At 37.1% G+C, this 19,607-nt stretch overlaps 1 protein-coding gene across 2 annotated transcripts; it reads right to left on the reverse strand.

Moving 5' to 3' along the window:
• Positions 1-392: 392 nt before the first annotated feature.
• On the reverse strand, positions 393-18,445 carry senp7 (SUMO specific peptidase 7). 2 transcript variants are annotated; one of them, XM_014997239.2, is made up of 23 exons: positions 18,272-18,445; positions 15,739-15,813; positions 15,398-15,463; positions 15,193-15,302; positions 14,375-14,605; positions 13,301-13,428; positions 11,082-11,197; positions 9,682-9,973; positions 9,044-9,204; positions 7,579-7,719; positions 7,457-7,490; positions 5,823-6,035; positions 5,262-5,707; positions 4,170-4,297; positions 3,887-4,003; positions 3,654-3,770; positions 2,704-2,805; positions 2,445-2,617; positions 2,283-2,332; positions 2,138-2,181; positions 1,689-1,757; positions 774-924; positions 393-641 (listed from the first exon to the last, which is right to left on the reverse strand). In XM_014997239.2, exons 2-23 carry the CDS (start codon positions 15,790-15,792, stop codon positions 501-503), a joined length of 3,084 nt encoding a protein of 1,027 aa, XP_014852725.2. In that variant the 5' UTR covers positions 15,793-15,813; positions 18,272-18,445; the 3' UTR covers positions 393-500. The 2 variants fall into 2 exon arrangements, with proteins under 2 accessions (XP_014852725.2, XP_014852727.2); XM_014997241.2 differs by lacking the exons at positions 13,301-13,428; positions 14,375-14,605; positions 15,193-15,302; ... (1 more) ...; positions 15,739-15,813; positions 18,272-18,445 and adding an exon at positions 11,312-11,436.
• Positions 18,446-19,607: the final 1,162 nt, after the last annotated feature.

Consider the following 19,607-nt stretch of genomic DNA (forward strand, 5'->3'; position numbering starts at 1 on the left):
ATAATCAGATCATCTTTAATTCGAATAAACCCAACGCACGTAAGATCAACAATGGTCAACGAAGCAGGTCAACTAACTCCAATTGCTCAATTTTTCTTCGTGAGCTACGCTCTAACACTGTCCTGTTTTCACTTTCAAACCAATATTTAAATACAGCTTCTGCTTAATTTTTTAAATACAAATTTTTATAAAAGTCAACTGAGCATTTGGGGGGGGAAAAAAGAAAAAAAAAAGTCAGCAACCTGTCAGAGTTTGTAAATCTTTAGGCCTTAATTGGTGGGATGAACAAACATTTTTGATTTCTACTTACCAAATATTTGAGTTATGGTTATTGGTTTGGTTAAAGACATGGGCTAAAAGAGCCCATGTCTTTAACATGGGCTGGAACACGTTCAGAGAAACGTGTTCCAGTTTACACTGAAATAAAATGTCTTTTGCTCATTATGAGCAATGCTCTATAATGACTTCAGGAATGTGATTCGCTGAGCAGCAGAGCTACTTCATGTGTTTTTACTGTCCAGGTTTTGATGCCGGTAAATGTTAAGGATCAGGTTTCGGATTTCGTCCCGTTTCTTCCGAACCACCTGGCGGGAGAACCATTTTTGCAGCTGCAGAGGTAAATCAAAATGCACCACAGGGTCCTGCGGAACAACAAATCATTTTATGAGCTCACCCTTAAAAAACAAACAAACAAAAAAAAAGCATGACATATTCTTCTCAAAGCATATCAGATTATCCAATAAAATTAAGGGCCATAAAGTTAAGCTTTTTACCTTTAAAAAACACTCAACATATTGAAGGAGGTAAAGGCCACAGTCACTGCTGTTATCCTGAAGTGGAACTTGACAATGTGAGCTTTTCATCTGATCTAAACCGAACTCCCTTGATGATCCACGACGAACCTCAAATTCTGACTGCAAGTACCTGGAGAGAGCACACACACGCACACACACACACACGAATCAGCTCAACACACAGCAACAAAACCTCCTGGCAAATATCCCTGATAATTGTTTATTGCAGAAATGTAAACCCACACTGGACTTTTTTTTTTTTTTCTTAACCCCAAACTTTGACTTAAGATTTACACAGTAGGAAACAAAAACATGCTTGGAAGCAGTTGCAGCAAAATATCACGAGGAGAAAGAACCCATCATTTGTTACAATTTCTCTAGATCACGGATTCCCCCACACATCCCTTCTCCAAGATGCCCGAGTCAAACGAATGGCTCATTCAGACCTGGATCACATGCTGATGAAGAAATTCAGCCACTTTATTCAGGTTTGTGCCCAGATTGTTATAAATGAAAGTAAATTTCGCGCCAGGTGAAGAACTTCTGTGCCGATCTGATAAAACATCATTTTCAAGGATCCGTTATTTTTGACAAATTTAACCAGATTTATTTAAAACAGTTGTCAGTGCCAGGCAGTGAAGAGGGACAAGTCCACACATCACAGAACCTCCATCATGGTGAAAGAAAATCTTTTTGACTTACATTGGATGCCTTTGGTGTTTTTATCAAAACCTTCAATGTTAGTCTTATGAGATCACAAGAGTCTAGTTAAAGTTTCAACAGTGTTTAGCAAAGTTAACCTCTTTATGTCCGATTGTAGGACAGAAAAGCTTCCCTTCCCTCACCCATCTACTCACAAACACCTTCACTGTAGGTTTAAAGTGTTCAACTTACTCCCGTAAGAGTTTGCAGATCCGCTCGTGGGAAGAAAGTTTGAGAGAATCCATGATGAGAATACACGGCCTGCAGGAGAAAGATGAGCCAACCTGTGATCACAGTTCTCACCCAGCTTTCAACTGTGCTGCTTCTTAGATATACTAACATATCAAAGAACAAAATCAAAGTCGACCTGTTCAATAAAACCAAAACAAGCTACTTTTCTTAGAACTTTTCTTCATGAAAAATGTTTCTACTGTCCTAATCAGGAGCTAATGTTAACATAGCAACAAAAGTGTTTAGTACAATACGACATTAGGAACAAAATGCAAAATATGAAAAGTGAAAGACACAAAAAGCCTCTGGAGAAAAACCAAACTGGAAAATATTAAACGCATTATAGTTAATAATTGTATGATAAACTGCTCTGCATGTTGAGGTGTTGCTGAGGTGGCAGAGAAACTCACCTTCTGCAAACGGTCCGTCTCACACATGTATGTTCTGTGCAAGTCTACACAGAAAAAAAGACAATATCGGGTAAATTGTGGAAAATTTATTTTTTTTTAGAAATTAGAAAACATTTCTGTTGAGCACAATAAAGTTTGTTCTTACAACTGGACAAGGAGGCGGAGGGTCTTTGGCCACTTCATCCTGACCGTTTTCTAAAAAACAAACAATAAAAAAAAAAAAAGAAAAGAAAAAAATCAATCTGGCTTCAGCAGGTTCTCACTGCCTCATTATTATACCGATCCCAGTACAGGTGTGCCTGCCTACCTGTCTCCGTTTCCATACCGTCACTGGGGTCTAGTCTCACCAGGATTTCTGAATGATCATTAGAGCCTTTACATTGTTGGGCCTCATCTTGACCCTGCGACTCTCCCACCCAGTCCACCATCTGACTTTCTTCAAGCCCAGGAAAGCAAACAACAACTAAATACCAGTGAGCTCTGGACAGAGAAAAAAGTACAGCAGCAGGTCACACATTGTACACAAATGGAAGTCAAACACAGGTCTTCGTGAGTTTTGTGCTTACTCTTGATTAACAGGCACAAACAGGAAGTCCTTCTCAAAGATGTCCACATGCCGGGTCCACGTTTTCACTCGCTGGTGCCGCCTCTGCCTCTGACAACCGAGTCTATTTTAAACAGAAGTTAGAAAACCGTTCATATTCATAACAGACAGAAAAAACTAAAAATATACAACATAAGCTTTAAATGTATAGCAAGCGTTGAAATAAAGGCATTTTTGTTAGTGCGGCAGCATAATCGTAAACTAAATTATGTAGAAAAACCTCAACCTTTATCTTGACTAAATCTATTCAGTAGTGAAAAATGATTACTTACTGGCACAGGTAAAAGTTTGGACAATATCTTTGTGTCAATAGAGCATCACTTAGTTTTCTCACACGCACTCAGTTTTCTCACACAGTTGGAGCTTACAGAGTGCCGTTCCTCTGGACAATCTCTGCAGATCATCCAGAGACGACTCTTATGTCCTCATCAGACGACCTCAGATTTTATATTGGATTTAGGACTGAGATGGCCATGAAAGATGTTCGATTTTATGTCTGGTGAAATATTTTAGTTGATTTAATAGAACGTCTGCCTCTTTCTCTTAAATTGCCTAAATGTAAGAGTTTTGGTTTTCTAGCAAAGGCAATCAGATTTTTATTGATAGCTTGTATGAGATTTGCCACAAATGCAAATCTCTCTATTTAGCTGCCAGAGAAACAATTTAAAGCTCTTAGATGATCTAAACAATTTCATTAAATAACTGCTAAAAAAAAAATGCTTCAGTTACATTCAGTTTATAGAAATTGTTGGCCACGCAAAGAACTGGGCAACTTCTTACCTTCTTAAAAACAAATACTCCTAAAAGGAGTTCATGAAATCTTTCAGGGAGTTAAATAATACCTTGCAAATTATGTTTAAATTTTCCAGACATAAGTCTTTTAGTCTAAATATGTAACACCGGTTCCCTTACAAGTCGTTGTTGCCTCCTTCGCTGGCGTTGTCCCGCCGCGTCAGCTGCTTGTAGAAAAAGCTGCTGAAGATGTGGGAGCGCTTAGAAATAGCAGCAGATGCATTCTGGATAAGGTATCTGTTTAAAAATATATATATACACATCACACAATGGCTGATTCAGAGAGGTTTTCACCACAAAAATGATAAATAAATTTTTTTAAAAATCACCTGACAGGCCAAACTTTCACTTACTTCAGGTAAAAATCAATGATGACATCGTTGAGGTACTGCCCACTATCAAGGCACTGCAGATCTTCCAATGTCACAGTTATTCCCCCTTTCAACGGCGGTGGAGGAAACTGTATTAACCTATGAATAAAAACAAAGATCAGTAGTTTGCTTTTACAACTTTAGACTGCAGAGCTGTAGCATCTATTCATAATCAAATTAACACACACTCCAATTAGAAAGCAGCAGCAGACATACTTGTTTTTACCAGACAACATAAGGATGTAAAGGGAGTCGTGTCACTTGCCTTTGAGTCAGTCCCCGATGCTTATATTTACTCCATTTGGAATCAGGTTTACAGAGCGATACAGAGTAGGATCCATTTTTTCTATGATGGCAAACTGTGTACACAGGCCTGGCTTCCTCCTTTTTGCTCTGCGGGAGTAAATGTATCCAATTAGAGGCTTTCAAACTTACAACTTTAAAATGACCTTAGGGTGAATTGTTTCAAAAATAACAGGTAAAAAAAACCTGACAGCATCACCAGAAACCTATAAAACATCCACCAATACTAACACTGTCATTTTTGTGTCATTTCAGCCATTCGAATACCAAATCGTTTAGCTTGTTTAGGACGTGATGGTTACAATTTCTTTTAATATTGAGCTTTTTAAGCAATGCCATATGAGGCAGCAGGAGAAACACTCAAATTCATTCAACAGTCGCAAAAGAAATTGCAGTAGTGCTCTTCTGTAAAACCAGATACTCCATCTGGACACCCTGCTGGTGAAAGGAGACGTCACAAAGATTTCATTACTCTGAATCTGGTGGACGACAATGAATATTCCCAGTTTTTACTACTTTTCTTCAAAACGAATTGCTAACATTTTAGAATTCATAGTTTGATAATACAATTATAAGAGGTGCATTTTACCACAAAGTGCTACAAGTATTTGACACTACAAAAAATATATTCAAGCCAATTTTGTTGAGAATTTTTTGACAAATCCATATGTAACCATTAAAGTCTAACCTCCATTTTAGTAATGAAATAAAGCTGATACTTAAAGGATTAAAATCTTTGAATGTTTCCAAGTTCTGAGCAGATTTGAAGTTTCCAAGCAAATCTAAAAGGTGTTAAAGGTACAAAATGCATCATCTCTGTACAAAACATTTAAGACGAAAGGAAAAGTTGCAGCAAAAATTTAAGTCTCAAAATGTCAAAGCACAAAATACCAATTTGAAATATTTTAAAAGGTGTAAAGAAAGTCCTAAAAACAAATAACCTGCAAACATCTCTTATTTCTTCAGAAATCATACCAAGGTGCAAGAACCTTCTAAACATTCAGACTATTTCAAAAAGAAGTGAATAAAAAAAAAAGAGTTAGAAACGACTTACATCAGAGGGAGTCTTTGGTTCTTCATCCTCCTGGTCCTCCTTTGGTTCGGCCTCCGTCTCACCATCTTCTGCCGCCATGTCGAGGTCCTGCTCCTCGTCTTTCTCACAGTTTGTGTCCACCCAGATGTGGGCGGTGGGGATTTCGTCCTCGTAGTGAGAACTGTCCAGGCCCACGCTCACATCAGAGTCTGAGCTCTTAATTCCAAGTATGGAGAGCAGATGCGAGTCCACTCCAGTTCTTGTCATTAGCTTAATACTTTCATCCATGGAAAGCACTGGAGCATCAATGTCCAATAAACTGCTCAGTCCGACGCCGTTGTTTGCGATGCTGTTTTCGTGCGTCATCCTGTTGATGCAGTCGATGTCCAACACGGAGCGAAGCAAAGCTCCTTCCATTCCCTCCAAAGGATCTTTGAGAGTCAGCAGGATGAAGGGGCTGGCTTTTCCTGGCAAAACGAAACATTTATCATTATCATATTTATTTATTTTATCAAATAAATAAATATCAGCCAATAAACTACATGCTCATAAACTATTTTTTCCATCTTCCTCCCTTCTCACCAGAGAATATGGGTCCATCTTCACTAACACACATTTGATAAAGTTCCTGGTGTATAGCAGCAGCAGCAGCTTCTGACACAAAGAACAGCATGACGCCAGGCGGTGAAGGATCCTCGTCTCCAAAGTGGATTTCTCGAGCCTCCAGCTCCTGCTGATCCCAGACGCTGTACCTCCTCAGCTCTTTGCGCTCAAAACTCAGCTGCTCACCTGTGCCTGAGGACAGGAAGGGATCAGGCCAGATTAATCAATTTTATACATTTCAATCGTGGACAAATACAGTCTTTGGGTTAAACTGAACAAAAAAAGAGAAAAAAAATTCTCATCTTTTAGATAAGATCCAAGTATTCATTTTAAATGATCCCTGATCCAACTCAACTCCAACACCTGTTGATTTGTTGGCCTGTGACTCAGCGTCATGTGACCTGCTTTGCATTCTGTGCAACAGAGCCGTGGCGAGAGCAGCTGAAACTCAACTCATTAAATTTTATGACGTTCAAAGCAAAACACCAAGTTTAAAAGTGGTAAAACATTGTACTCAGTAAGTTTTCCCCAAACTATTTTCTAGAACTACAACAAGAAAAACAAAAGGAGAACAAACTGCTAAGTCCTGGCTAACTAGTAAGTTAGTTAAATCTGCTACAGATAAAAACTTTAAAGCTACCGAGTTTTCAGGCAAATAAATGCCATTTGATTTATTCCCTTTAATAAGATCTTGAGCAGATGCCCGATGTTAAACATCAACGTCTGGGACAAGACGTCCTGATAGGATTGTTCCTTCTCAGTACACAATGCAATTCATTGTTGGAGAACTGGCGAAGACAAACATTTTTAAAATATTAAGTTGCTGTTTTTACCGTTTTATTGCATTTACAAATACATCAGTAGAAGATGTGCATCTTCTCCTCAACATAACCAACATTGAACATGTGCAGATAACATTTCAGCTACTGAGCCTGGCAATATGATATTGGTTTATAGTTCTTAATTACGAGTGTGTAGCCATGCAGAAACTTGTAATAAGTATTTGGTAAAATAAAAAACAAAACAACTTGTTTTACTCTTTATACACCCCAAGCAACCCGTGATCCTACATAGAGACAGTAAAACCTCCCGATGTTCAAAAAAATAAATAAAATAAGAATTATTGCTTTTAAATGCCAATTCAAGCAGCAACACTGTTGCTTTACTTTACTTATTGAGGGATTTCTGATTAATCCCCCGCCCCCCAAAATAAATGCCTTAAATAGTTAATCATATCAATGAAATGTCCCTAGACGCATTAACTGATATGGTTAAAAAAACTAAATATATTTCATATTCAGCTGAAAGTGATGGTGGGGTCTTAACAGTTCGAATCCACGAGAACAAAGACAATTAACTAAAATAGACCACTAAGATGGGACCCAGACAGCTTGACCAGAAGGAGATAAAACAGGTTCCTTTACTGGCAAGGTTGAAACAATTTGGAGCAAAGGTCACAGGTAAGCCTGACAAACAAAGGCCAATACAACCAGCTTAAAGGGACACGAACAAAGGAGTCATGGTACAAGTCATGAATTAAGGGAAAAAGTTTGAATGACGAGGGACAGACCATCATCAGTTGCATGGATCAAAAAAAAAAATACAAAAGTTACCTTTAAGTGGCATGATAACCTTATGTTTTGAAATCTGTAAAGGGAAAGAAAGAAACTGTTACTCAATTTATGAAACAGAAACTGAATGTAAAAATCTCTCAGGATTATTCCACTGGATTTACCATGAGGCCTCCAGCTGATTTTACTTTGTAACAGCCGCAGTATAAGGACAAAAAAGGCACGCTCAAAGAGGAGTAGTCCACCTCACAGGCAGGAGAACCTGGTGCTGAAGGTGGATTCTCTTCAATCAGCAGCTGCAAAACCTGAACAGCAAAGAAACAAAGTTATGATCAAATAATTATCACGTCCTGGTTTACCAGAGGCACAAAGACCTGCGTTGGGTTTGCATTTTAACATTGCAGTTTTCCAAAACCTCTTTAATTCATTACTTTGCCGCCATCTAGTGGTGAACACACAAATGACAGAAGAACATACTGCGCACCATGCAGATTACTTAAACCCATACGGTGGTGATGTTACAAAGATTATGGAGGAAAATTAAATTTAAAAGTTTCATTAAAACACTGGTGTCTAATCCATCATCTCAGCTCTTTACAGAGACAATGTTTTATGATATGAATACACAGCTGTGTTTTTAAAGGAACTGGGACTTTAATATTTCAGACAGTATCGTGCAAACATGTTAGAAGACTGAAGATGCAATCAGTCCAAATTCTTTATGCACCAAAATCTCTTGATCGACTTTGATCAGCGATTAGCAGGTCCAATATTACATCAGTCCAATTTTTCATATTTAAGCATCCCTAGCTTTTCTGAAGTTTTGAAAATTAACCTGTAACAACAATAGCTCACTTTCTAAGTTAACCTGAAGAGAAATTATACAAAAATATGAAATTATATTCAATTTTATAATAAAGAGGCAACCTCACAAATGCGCTTATAAAAATGTCTATACTCCAGTTTTTAGTATTCATCTTCAGTCAATGTAATAGATGAACTCTCACTTTGCCCAGACATTTATAAAAGCTGCCGCCCTCCAGGCAGCAGTTTAAGGATGCGTATTGCTGCCCCGAAAACGATAAGAACCCGGCCATGATAATGACCCGGGCGGAACACCGCGCGCTAAATAATAAAACATAACTTAACGAAGCGTCGAGGCAGATTATTTTTCCTCAAGGAATTTTAATAATCGAGGTACTTGAGTCATTCGAGGAATCACGACAGCCTTAATTCAGTCCATTTGCGGAGGGGAATTTTACAATGCAATCAAGCCCTTATATAGGCAATCCAGATCAACCTTAAAAACTTAAAAAATGCTACGTTCTTTGTTTCTTCAGATGTTAAGAGATGGAAAACTTCAGTGGGACAATCGGAAAAATTGCCGCTTACTTCCTGGCTAAAGACAGTTGTTTTATGACATAATTATAGCTTCAAAATATCAAGATTTAGTAAAAAAAAAAAAAAAAAAAGGTTTATCTGATATGCAGGTCAGATCAGATACAACATTTTTTGATTCAAGTTGTAAAGTCTTTAAAAAAAACATTCCAAAATCATCTTAAGCTGTACACATGAAGCGTCCTTCCTGCACAGAGGAAGCATGGACTGAATGAAAGCTGCTGCACCAACCTGCATGTCCTCTGCGTCTAAAGCCTTCTCCTGCTGGGACGCAGCTTCCTTCGAGGAGTTTCTATACACGACTGCGTCGACCTCAGAGGCCATTTCTCCGACCAATTTGCTGCGACATTTAGAATCGTCATTGTTCTCTTCGTCGTCACTGGACAGCACAACTGAAATGGGGGGAAAAATTCAAATGAATTTCCTTAGTGTTTCTACTACTTTACTCACCTACAAGTTAAAATTGAACTCATGAAAGCCCTTATTTGAAATGGCATCTTGGGAAAATGAGCTGTAATTCAGTCAGAAGCTTGTAACCAGAGGCTGGATGCAGAAATAAAACAGCAGATTGAAGAGACTAAAATGTTAACAGAAGGAGACATTTAAGGTAGCTGCCTCTAAAAAGCTTAAATAACCCTTTATTCAAAATTAATACTTTTGTCCAGGTTACTTTAAAAAGTCGGTCGACAGTCGGTATCTACGGTAATCTGACTTCTCATCCACATGTGCATCCTTAAATCTGACAAATATAAGCTGCTTATGCTTAGAAAGTTTGTCCAAATGCCACTCAATGCCTGACTAAAATAAACTAAAAAAAAAAAAAAAAAGATAAGTTCTGAGAATTATCTATAACATATTTGCTAACTCACTGGGATCAGATGTGCTGGTCTCAGTTGCGGCCAATAAGCTTAGCTTGTTGCTGAAAATGATGCCTTCAGGGATGACTGGGACATCTTCTCCTCCAACAGTGAACTGTACAATACAACGGTCTATATTTTCTAGATCTACGTCGTCTCCGCTGTCTTCCCAATGACCGACAGACACCGGGACCTGTTCTCCATCTTTTCCTGCTTCTTCGGTTTGAAAAAGCACGATGTCACACTGACGTTTAGGGCTGCTCGTCCCGTTACACTGCAGGCCGGGATCCTTCCTTTTACGCTTCTGTAAGAGAGTAAGGACTTATTCAAGTTCAACGATGAGGACAAAGAAAAAACACTTTAATAAACCGTTTCACCTGTAAAATAATGGAGACGTTACATAAAACGGCACGCTTGACGTTTTCCGTCACGTACGGCAAATGACGCAGAAAAGAATTGTTCTAAGAAAAATAAAAATCTAAAACTTGTTTATAAACTTGTTTACATTTTAGAACAGAGTTCAACCTACCATTCATACTAACTAAAAGTTAAAAATGAACTTGAAGAAAGTCCACATAAAATACTAAAAGAGCATCAAAAAATTAAAACAGGAATTAATGATTAGTATACAGAGGCTAAATAAAACCAAGAGCCAAGTAGAAGAGTTTATATGACCAGCAACTAATTGAGCTGAAACTGCTTGAAAACAGCGGAAAAAATGACGACAATTTGTGGGCTGTCTGTAGCTGCTTTTAGAGAAGAAATTAATTTAAAATATTTTGATTTTTCTCCACCAATAATTTCCAAATATGTGTGCCCGTCTTGGATTTAACAGGACACCGTTTGCTTGTTTTCCACTTGCCATCAGACCTGCTGGCAGCACGAGACATGCTAAAACACACCACGGTTCAGGTGGTTTCAAGAGGTAACCCGCGTCCGGGACGCTTTTGCCAAGAGGCATTAAAGCAGAACATCACTTCCTCTGTATTAACAACGTGAACTTTGTCTCAAAGCGCGTTTCAAGGCAGCAGTGAAGTAAACAGCAGCTCAAACAGAACCATGTTGTGATCAGTGTGACAAACGTTAGGTTGAGCACAGACTGATCAAGTGTGGGTCCATGGACTGGGGTGAGAGCTTTCAAGTATTTAACATCCAGACATCATAAATAAAACATTATATTGGACCGCTCCTAAACAAAAATAAAACTAAGAAAAAACATAGAATGAATGGTATGAAAGCATTCTGGAAAGGCCTTGGACATGCAAAGCTGGCAGCAGACAATTTGCATAAGGTTCACAAGTGTGGTTTCTATTTAGCTAATTAAGCCAGAGGTTCCAATACATTTAGTTTCCACCAGAGATCTCAGTAAGCACAGACTCAACTTATTTTCAGTTTTAAAAACTTGTACATACCAAACTGTGCTGCATATCTTCTGATCCAGTCAAGTTGTCTATCGTGAAATCTGCAGAAATCTCCTCGGAGGCCGATATATCCCCAGCTGGCTCCCAGCTCAGTGACAACCCACAGTCTGCATGAGAGACAGAAACGCTTTCATACAAGGTGGAACATAAAAAAAAAATAACATTTCTGATCATTCAGAATAAATAAATAAAAGATTTGGCTGAAGTCAAGTTAAACATACACATGGTTTTGTGGCCTGATGTCATTTGTTGTGTTTCACAGCAGCAGGTAATTGGTGCTGATTGGACCAGAAAACACCTGGATCTCGTCCTCTGACAGGATGATAAGCACCAGCTCTTCCTGGGTCTTGGCCCACCTCTTCCTCCTTGTCAGCTTTTGTTTTTTTCTGATTTTTATTTAAAATATTTAGCTTCAAGTAGATCCAGCATGCAGTTTCTCTCATTAGTTACAGTTTTCGAACCAAAACAAAACAAACATTTTGATGTTTTCTTTCAAAGGTTGTTGTAGTGCAGCAGTTTTTCATTTCAACTGGATGACTAGATGCACCGTCCAGTTTATTAGGTACACCAGTTTAATTCATTTTTGTATTATTTATGTGTTTATCTCCTTTGAATTCAGCCGGTAGACGTGGTGAAGGCGACTTGCTGGAGTTTAACTTTATGACTTTGGACACTCCTGATTCACACACACTCAAAATTGGAACAATAGAGTGAAAAACCATTGCCTAATCTTATGAGTCTTGATTTTTGCTCAAAGATTCAAATGACAGTCAGAATTTGGAATAACAACAATTCAGACTAGTAGTGCTGACATAATTGTGCAGGGGATATAAATAATTGGCACAAATTGCTGACCACAGTACAAGAACTTGATGCTGTGAACTATGCAACCCTCTGCGAGAGACAGCCTTTTAGGTCAAAAAAGGCCATGTGATTAATCTGCATTATATAATATTTGCATGTAAAATTTATCAGATTACTTGCATGCATTAATCTTGACAGTCCTAGTTTAAACCCAAACCAGGTCCAGATAACTGAAGTTCTTGCACCTGCCTTTTTAACGAGGTCTTCCCTTTTGCTTCCCTTTCAATAATTTTATCTGAACACATGTTTTCACTGTGCTGCTTGGCGCCATAAAGGGAAAGCCGCACCAACAAACATGGAATATTTGCAAAAAATTTGCATCCTACCCACATGAGGCCAGTGTAAACAGCTTTGTGTTTTCCTGATCTCTCTTCTCTCGCGTTCTTTGTTAAAGATATTCTAAAGGAAGCTACTACTTATTTGTTTCTGTGAAAGAGACGGAAAAAGGGGCAGAAATATGAACTGTAGTGAAATATTTTACTGCAATCGAACGTTTCATGATTGTGTCAAGCTTATGGCTAGGTTACTTCCTATAACGCTTATAGGCTTTGTCTGGAAACGGCTTGATGTCGGTCTCTCACAGTAACTTGCCGAAGAGCTAGTTCTCACTGTCTTGTAAATATGTTTGCACTTCTTCTGTCCTTTAATAAAAAATAAAACAAAAAACAAAACAACAATGGAGCAACACATTGTCCCCTGCGTTGCAGTTTTCTGCTCTATTCTTACACAAAATGCCTAATAAACCTGACAGTGACTTTCACCTATACCTGCTTGGATAAAAACAGAACCCAAAACTAGAGGCATCAAATCCAAACTTGCCCATAACCCCAGAGGAAGGTCATTATGACACAGTTAAAATGTCAGTGTAAATATCAAAAAGCTGCTCAGCAGTTATAAGGTGTTTAAATGCTGAAGCCAATAAAGATGTTTTAATTGATTATTGAGAAAGGTATGGATCATTTTAATTAATTTTTTTATTTTTTGATACATCAGAAAATATAAATTATTTCAAATATGATGCTCCTTTAACAATGTTTTATAATGTCAGAACAAAATCTTCTTGGAAGTAAAATATCCTTTGACATCTGTAATTTTGTTCACGTTTTACATTTCACAGTTCATGTAGACAGCTTAAATGGCCTACATTTATGAAACTGGAAAAAGCTTCAATGTTGAAAACCTCATTATCCCACTAAGTTGCTTTTGTAGCCCAGCAGACCGTGAGTTTCTCTTGTTAAGAATTTATTTCAGCAGTAACCAACAAGGAAGGGTAGGGAATTTTAAGGGCTACACTTCACAATGAAAATTTGAAATCTACGCACTTAACACAGATAATGAAGACCCACCTACAACCTCCGCAAACGTCTCATCTTTCTTGTCATTGACTTTGCCGGTTATCACTTCTTTGATATCTTGGTTTTCTTCGTTGGCTTCCTCTTCAGTGTTTTGTGGTTTTCTGATTCTAGTTGTTGGTCTATAAAGATAAAAACACCCAGAATTATCTTCAGCACATTTTATCCACCACATTACAACCAAAGTCTATTTAAAAGTTACCACAAACTTATGACTAAAAAAATGAACCACTTTAGGGAATAAAGACTAATTCCCTCTTTTGTTGTCCATTTTTGTGCAAAAAAAAAAAAAAAGTATGTTTTAGAATCTCAAAATTCCAATCATTGTTATTTTCTTTTGTTGTTGTTGCCATATATTTTGTACCAAATGGTGAAATAAACTCCTCTGAAAAAAGTGTGTTGTGGAAAACTCCATTCTACCCATGCTTAGCATAGACCAAACATGAAATGATCTTAAAATGAAAATATTTACTCAGGGAACAAATACAAACGTGACCTTTCCTTATGAAACTGCTGAACATCTGCATTAACTGACAGCGAAACAAAGAAGAAACGAAACAATTTGAGTTGTTTCAAAAAGCAGATGTGAGCCATGAGGCGTTTCACACAGATCATGTGTCAGTTCTCACCCACAGAGAAAACTGAGGATTTTATGAGTTTTTTTGGGGTTTTTTTACCTTAAATAAATGGCAAGCAGCAGCACAGGACTGCTTAGAGTTATATCTGGTTTGATCAGGTTTCATTTCGTCAAGTGATAAAAACAAGAACCAAAATCAATAATAAATGGAGCGTAATATTAAATATTTAACAATAAATACAGACTTGTATTAAAATATACATAAGATTAATGATTATTTTTCTCCATAATTCACCCAAAATATCTAAATTCCAAAAGTATAAACTATTAAGTTCATGGGTCCGATTTTTTTTTCCATAGTGACAAAGAGAAAGTAAGTTATTACAAAATGGTAAAATTAATTGACGAATATGTGGATTAACAATGTGATTCTTGCCCTCGAACCGAAGTTAGAAACATTCGAGGTAATAATTTTAAAAACGTCAGCGTACCTCTGAGAGGTGGAGGTCCTCCGTTTGCCTTCATCGGTTACATTCTTGCTCTTGTCATCCGTCTGACTGGACCTCGTTTCTCTGCAGCGGACGTCTTCCTCTTTGCGTCGGCCATTATCCTGTCGAGGACTGGACCACTGTCTGTTGTTTCTACTCATTTTTATCCTCTCTATATAATCCTTACCCGGTTCTGTCTTCAAGACGTCTGTTAGGATAAGACGTGGCTTCCTCCTAAAGGACACAAAAGTGAATTGTTTTCCAACAACTTTCACCTTCAACATTGTGGCTCATCAACATTTTCAAGCTTAAGCTCAACTTTACGGCAGACAGAACCTTACTTGTACCAGCTGAAAGGACGGGGAGGGACTGAGAAACGCAGATAAGCCATGTGGGTTGTCATGATAACATGGCATTGAAGTCATGTTGTTTAGAAACAACTAACCCAACTTAAAGTTGAAAATAATCATCCAATATTTTATTTATTTTCAAACTTGAAAAGGCAATGATTGATTAACGAAAGTATGATTATTAGAATATATATATATATATATATATATATATATATATATATATATATATATATATATATATATATATATATATATATAGTGCCTTGCTAAAATTAGCAAACTCCTTGAACGTATCTCATCTGAACAAAGAACCTTTCTTCTTTTTCCTTCACGGCTTGTGCCAAGCTTGTGTTAAAATTAACTATATTAAATATACAACAGGGAAATCTTTCAGGGTAGGCATATCCAATTTTCCTTTTTAAAAAAAACTTAAAATCAACTATAATATCACTTCTGTAGCTTGTTTACCTCAGAATGTCCGAACATTTTAAAACGGTGTGATTGAACATCTTGGCCCCTTTTCTGTGACTTGAATTACAAGAATTAAAATTACAATCAGCAAATGCAGTCCAGGGGACCTGTTAAGAGGAGAAGAAAAAATATGAAATATTCCTGACCACTATCAATAATAAAACATGTTGAAGTGGTCGGAGAAATCGCAGCGTTGTTGTACCTGCACTTCTAACTTTCCGCACTCTGATGACAGGCACGCCACGGGTATTTTCAGGGGGTTTTCCATCTGAAATGCAGACAGTGATTAGTTAAGAAAGTTTTAAGTAGTCACATGCGGAAGCAGAGTTAAAAAGTGTTTTAGTAAAAAACAAAAAGGCAGAAACACATAGGTAAAAAAAAAAAGCGAACACGTAAAATGAGATATAAATGATAAAAATGAGATTGAACAAACATTTCACCTCAAGTGGCAAAATGACGTAAAGAGCAAATGTGCAACACGTACAAACAACGGAGATGACAAATTAGATGAAAAATTAGATCAAGAACTAATTTAACAAATACCAGCTTCTCCTTGTCAACAAATGGAATAGTTAAGGCTCTTCTTCGCTCCATCATCGTTCAAGATTTCATAAGGCACTGCAAGACACACGTAAAGGACATAATAAATCAGTCTGTCCTCTGGCAAACATAGAACAGTATAATTAGATATGCAGTGATTCTCAATATGATCAAAATCAGATTATTGTTTTTTTTACTTTTTGGCTTTGCCAGTGATCTGATTCATTCATTCATTCTTCCTAAAAGTAAAAATATACATGAAGACAATAAAAAGTTCAAAGAGAGAGTCTGAGGTGGAGAATTGAGGGAAACTTTATTTTCTATGCACATATTTCCTGTGTTCAAGTCGATTTATGTTAAACAATCCGCAGGTGATATGCTTAAGTCCATAATATAATTTGCAAGAAAAGAGTGAATATAAATGAAGATGTAGTAGTTAAATTTACAATAATCAAGCTGTAATCTGACTTGAGAACAGTTAGAATAAAATACATAATCATTTGCCAATCTATTCTATGCCAAAGATATTCAGTTTGTTTGTCAATTATTATATTTGACTCTGTTGCAGTTTCTTTAAATGCAAGTCTTGTGACTTATCCAGTGCAATTATAATATTAAATACAATTAAGTATGCCAAGTAATGATACATTTTCGATTTAATACAAGTGACAGAATATCTTCTTTATGTGTGTTTGAACAAATGCCTTAATTCAACATCCTGGATGATATTATTTATACATTTCTAGAGAGAAAGTTTTGTATCTACAAGTTTTCTCTGTCTCGGCACTTTATTTCTACATTCTACTATGAAAACTAGATAAACACAAATACGTAGAGATGTACTGTACTGATCAGTTTTTTTTTTCTCTTCAGGATAAAGATTTCTAGTTTTCTGTAGGATCTGACCAGTCAATCCTGATATTGACGAGCTCAAGTTATTTTTTTCCAAAAGACTACAAGACATGAATAGAAACATAATTTGTCACAGCATTTTTTGGGGGGGTGGGAGGGAAACAATTGGAGGCCTTAAAAGGTCTAAATTTTATCTGAAGGTCATCTGCATCTTCTGTGAACAATTGGTTATTTCTCATCTCGATTAGACAAAGATGCTACTCCTTTTAAACAATAATACTCTATACTGGATTTAAAGGAACGGTGTTACGGATTTCCCAGGCATATAGTACAATTTTATAGCACAATCATCAATCTATGTTACTTTCAGTTGTTATGTTGCAAGTTATCAACCATAACTTAAAAGAAGTTTGACTTTGCATCATAGCCACATCTGATGGCTAGAAATTCACCTCCTTCCCTTTCTAACACTCCCTCCTCATGTCATCACAACAATGATTCTTCATGCCGTTAAACGTTGTTAGGAGCTTGGTAGTTTAGTTGTTAAGCTCAGGAGACGTGGATTTCCACCAGGTGTTTGCTAATTGCTGCTGCTGCTAGTCAGGTGGAGCTGTGTGGGGAAGGCGCAGGGGAGGGTGGGGTGATGCTGGGTCGGACGTTACTTCGGAAATCGGAGCTGGGTTTGGTGTCACACCCGAGATAACCAAGTTCCAGTTGGGATTTCAACATGGCAACGCCCACAGACATTGATCACAGTATCTCTTATCTACTGAACAATTTGTTCAGTTTAGAGTTGCAGGTGCTCCATGTAACACTGATCTTAGACACACTTTACATGTGTGTCTTGTAAAATACGTGTTTCTACCCATGAAAGAGTCAATACAACACTTTGGCGAGGTCTTTCATGAGGGAAGGCATTATAACATGGCAAAAACTAAAGAAGATGATTTAGATGATGATAAAAAGGAAGCTCCTCTTTTTTCTTCAGTAAAAGACCAGTGTAAATTGATCTCACTCTGAAAAAAAGGGTGTTAAGATTGACACTATTGAGTCAACGTGAAATTATGATACATTTACTCTTAACCAAATCTTCTCAGCGACGTAAAACATGGCCTGTGAAAGTTTCCTAGTTCTTCATTTTATGTAGGCCTGGTTTTATGGTTCAAGACACTTATGCTTGATTTAGAAAAACACGAAAATTATGCTACGATCTACTTGTCTTGAGATTACAATGGCCAAAAAACATGAACGTAAACAACTTCAGTAAAGAAGGGTATGATGAAAACCTGTGTGATGAATACAAATATGTAAAACACCGTTAAACCTAGGACGGGAATATATGGGAAACCATCAAAAGCAACAAAGTTGATCTGAAATGATCAGCTTACTTGGTATCTCATTGTATGAAAAATTAGCCAGGAAACTCAGCGTTCCTTTTGTCATTGGAGCCCATGTTTGTGTTGCACAGTTAACACGTGTGTCACATTTTTAAAAAACCGGCCGTCTGTGTTTAAGTCGTGCACACGTTCGCAGCTATTACGTGATGTGCTTTATAGTTTATTTTCTACACAGCTAAACTACAGAAAGTGTGTTTTTCTTCGAAGCTACCACTTAGCAGACGTAGCTTGCCGCGTTCATGCTAAACGTTGTCCACGCTGCTAACTGCAGTAGAGACAAAACTTACCCTGCAGGACAGGGCCTCCTCTGATAGCCTCTCTTTATATCAGTAGAATGGAGAGAAAAGCTTTTCAACAGTGTTTTCCTGTCGCACCTTCCTTGAAAAGACGGCATTCATCCTCTCCAAAGGGCTAGACTCTGCACTCAACAGGCGTTTCTGGTTCCTGCAGCAACATCCGGTGAAAGGAGGAAGTGCACCCAGAAAAATATTCCGAAAAGGTTTGTGTCCAGAAAGCAAAACTATTCACCAGCCCATAATATTAATGATAATAAATAAACGAATGAATTAATGAATGAATTAACCCAAATAAAATAGCTATCAGTGGCGCTAAGTCGCTCCAGAAAGGGGAACTGAGTCGGGGGCTCAAGGACCACCATATTGATTTGGTGTCCAAAGAAAGCTCTACTGGCCCCTCCTGGCCATACAGTGGTAAAACAGCTTTGCGTAATATTGAAGCGAAAGAAAAGAATAATTGATTATCAAATATTTTAGCAACTAAAAATCTCAAAAGTGCAGTGCATATTTGTATAGCTATATTGTGCACAACCTTTAAACAATGCTTTAAACTTCTTGAGAACTTTATTCCGTCCTGTGTTTTTTTTGTTCTTCATAATGCTGTTTATTTGTGAAGAAAATAAAATAAAGGTATTATTCCTACATCATAAGATCTTTTTTTTTGAACGACTGACATAAAAATAAATACACAAAAAGCATTGCACTGAAAGAGAAGAAAACTTATTAACAAACGTACAAAATACTATTCATATTTTAAAAATGAATGTTAGATCTTTTCTTAAAAAAATCTAATCAATTGTGCAAGAATAGACTTCAAGGTATCGCTATTTTTCATTGCACTCTATATAACGACAGCATAAAACAAATCCAGGTTTTAGTATACCTCTCTATCTAACATGGTTGTTATTTTTGATATGTGCTACTCAGTGCCTTGTATGCATTGCAGGGATTATATCTAAGCAGCTAAAAATAAAGTTTCTCAACATCAAATCTAGAATATAAAGGCAAACTAATTAGAGTGCAACTATAAAGTATCTACATTATAGTTGTGTTGAAGTTCTGGTAAAAAGATCAAAGTGAGAAGGATAACTTAAGTCTCAAAATACTCATCAAGTAAATGCATACAAACGAGAACAATGTCTTTTCCATTTTGTCTAAGTGAAATATGTTTAATTTAGACCAAGCATGTAATTATATTGCAGTACAGTTTTTTTTTTTATCTGTAATGCAGATAAAAAAAATTAAAAAAAAGAAGACAGCTGGCGTGACAAACTAGCAATCTTTCTTTTTTCTTCTTCTTTTTAAATCAGAGTGGCTTTGGTGGTTA

This window comes from Poecilia mexicana, unplaced genomic scaffold, assembly GCF_051168715.1.
Source record: "Poecilia mexicana isolate PSO_F unplaced genomic scaffold, ASM5116871v1 scaffold_2, whole genome shotgun sequence".
Lineage (NCBI taxonomy): Eukaryota > Metazoa > Chordata > Actinopteri > Cyprinodontiformes > Poeciliidae > Poecilia > Poecilia mexicana.

Bases quoted from the DNA above. Each gene is read 5' to 3' on its own strand.
- senp7 (XM_014997239.2), bottom strand. From the start codon at position 15,792: ATGATGGAGCGAAGAAGAGCCTTAACTATTCCATTTGTTGACAAGGAG. The intron at 15,303-15,397 runs GTACAACAACGC...TCCTCTTAACAG, and splicing joins GCGGAAAGTTAGAAGTGCAG to GTCCCCTGGACTGCATTTGC. The intron at 2,333-2,444 runs GTAGGCAGGCAC...TTTGTTTTTTAG, and splicing joins CGGTATGGAAACGGAGACAG to AAAACGGTCAGGATGAAGTG.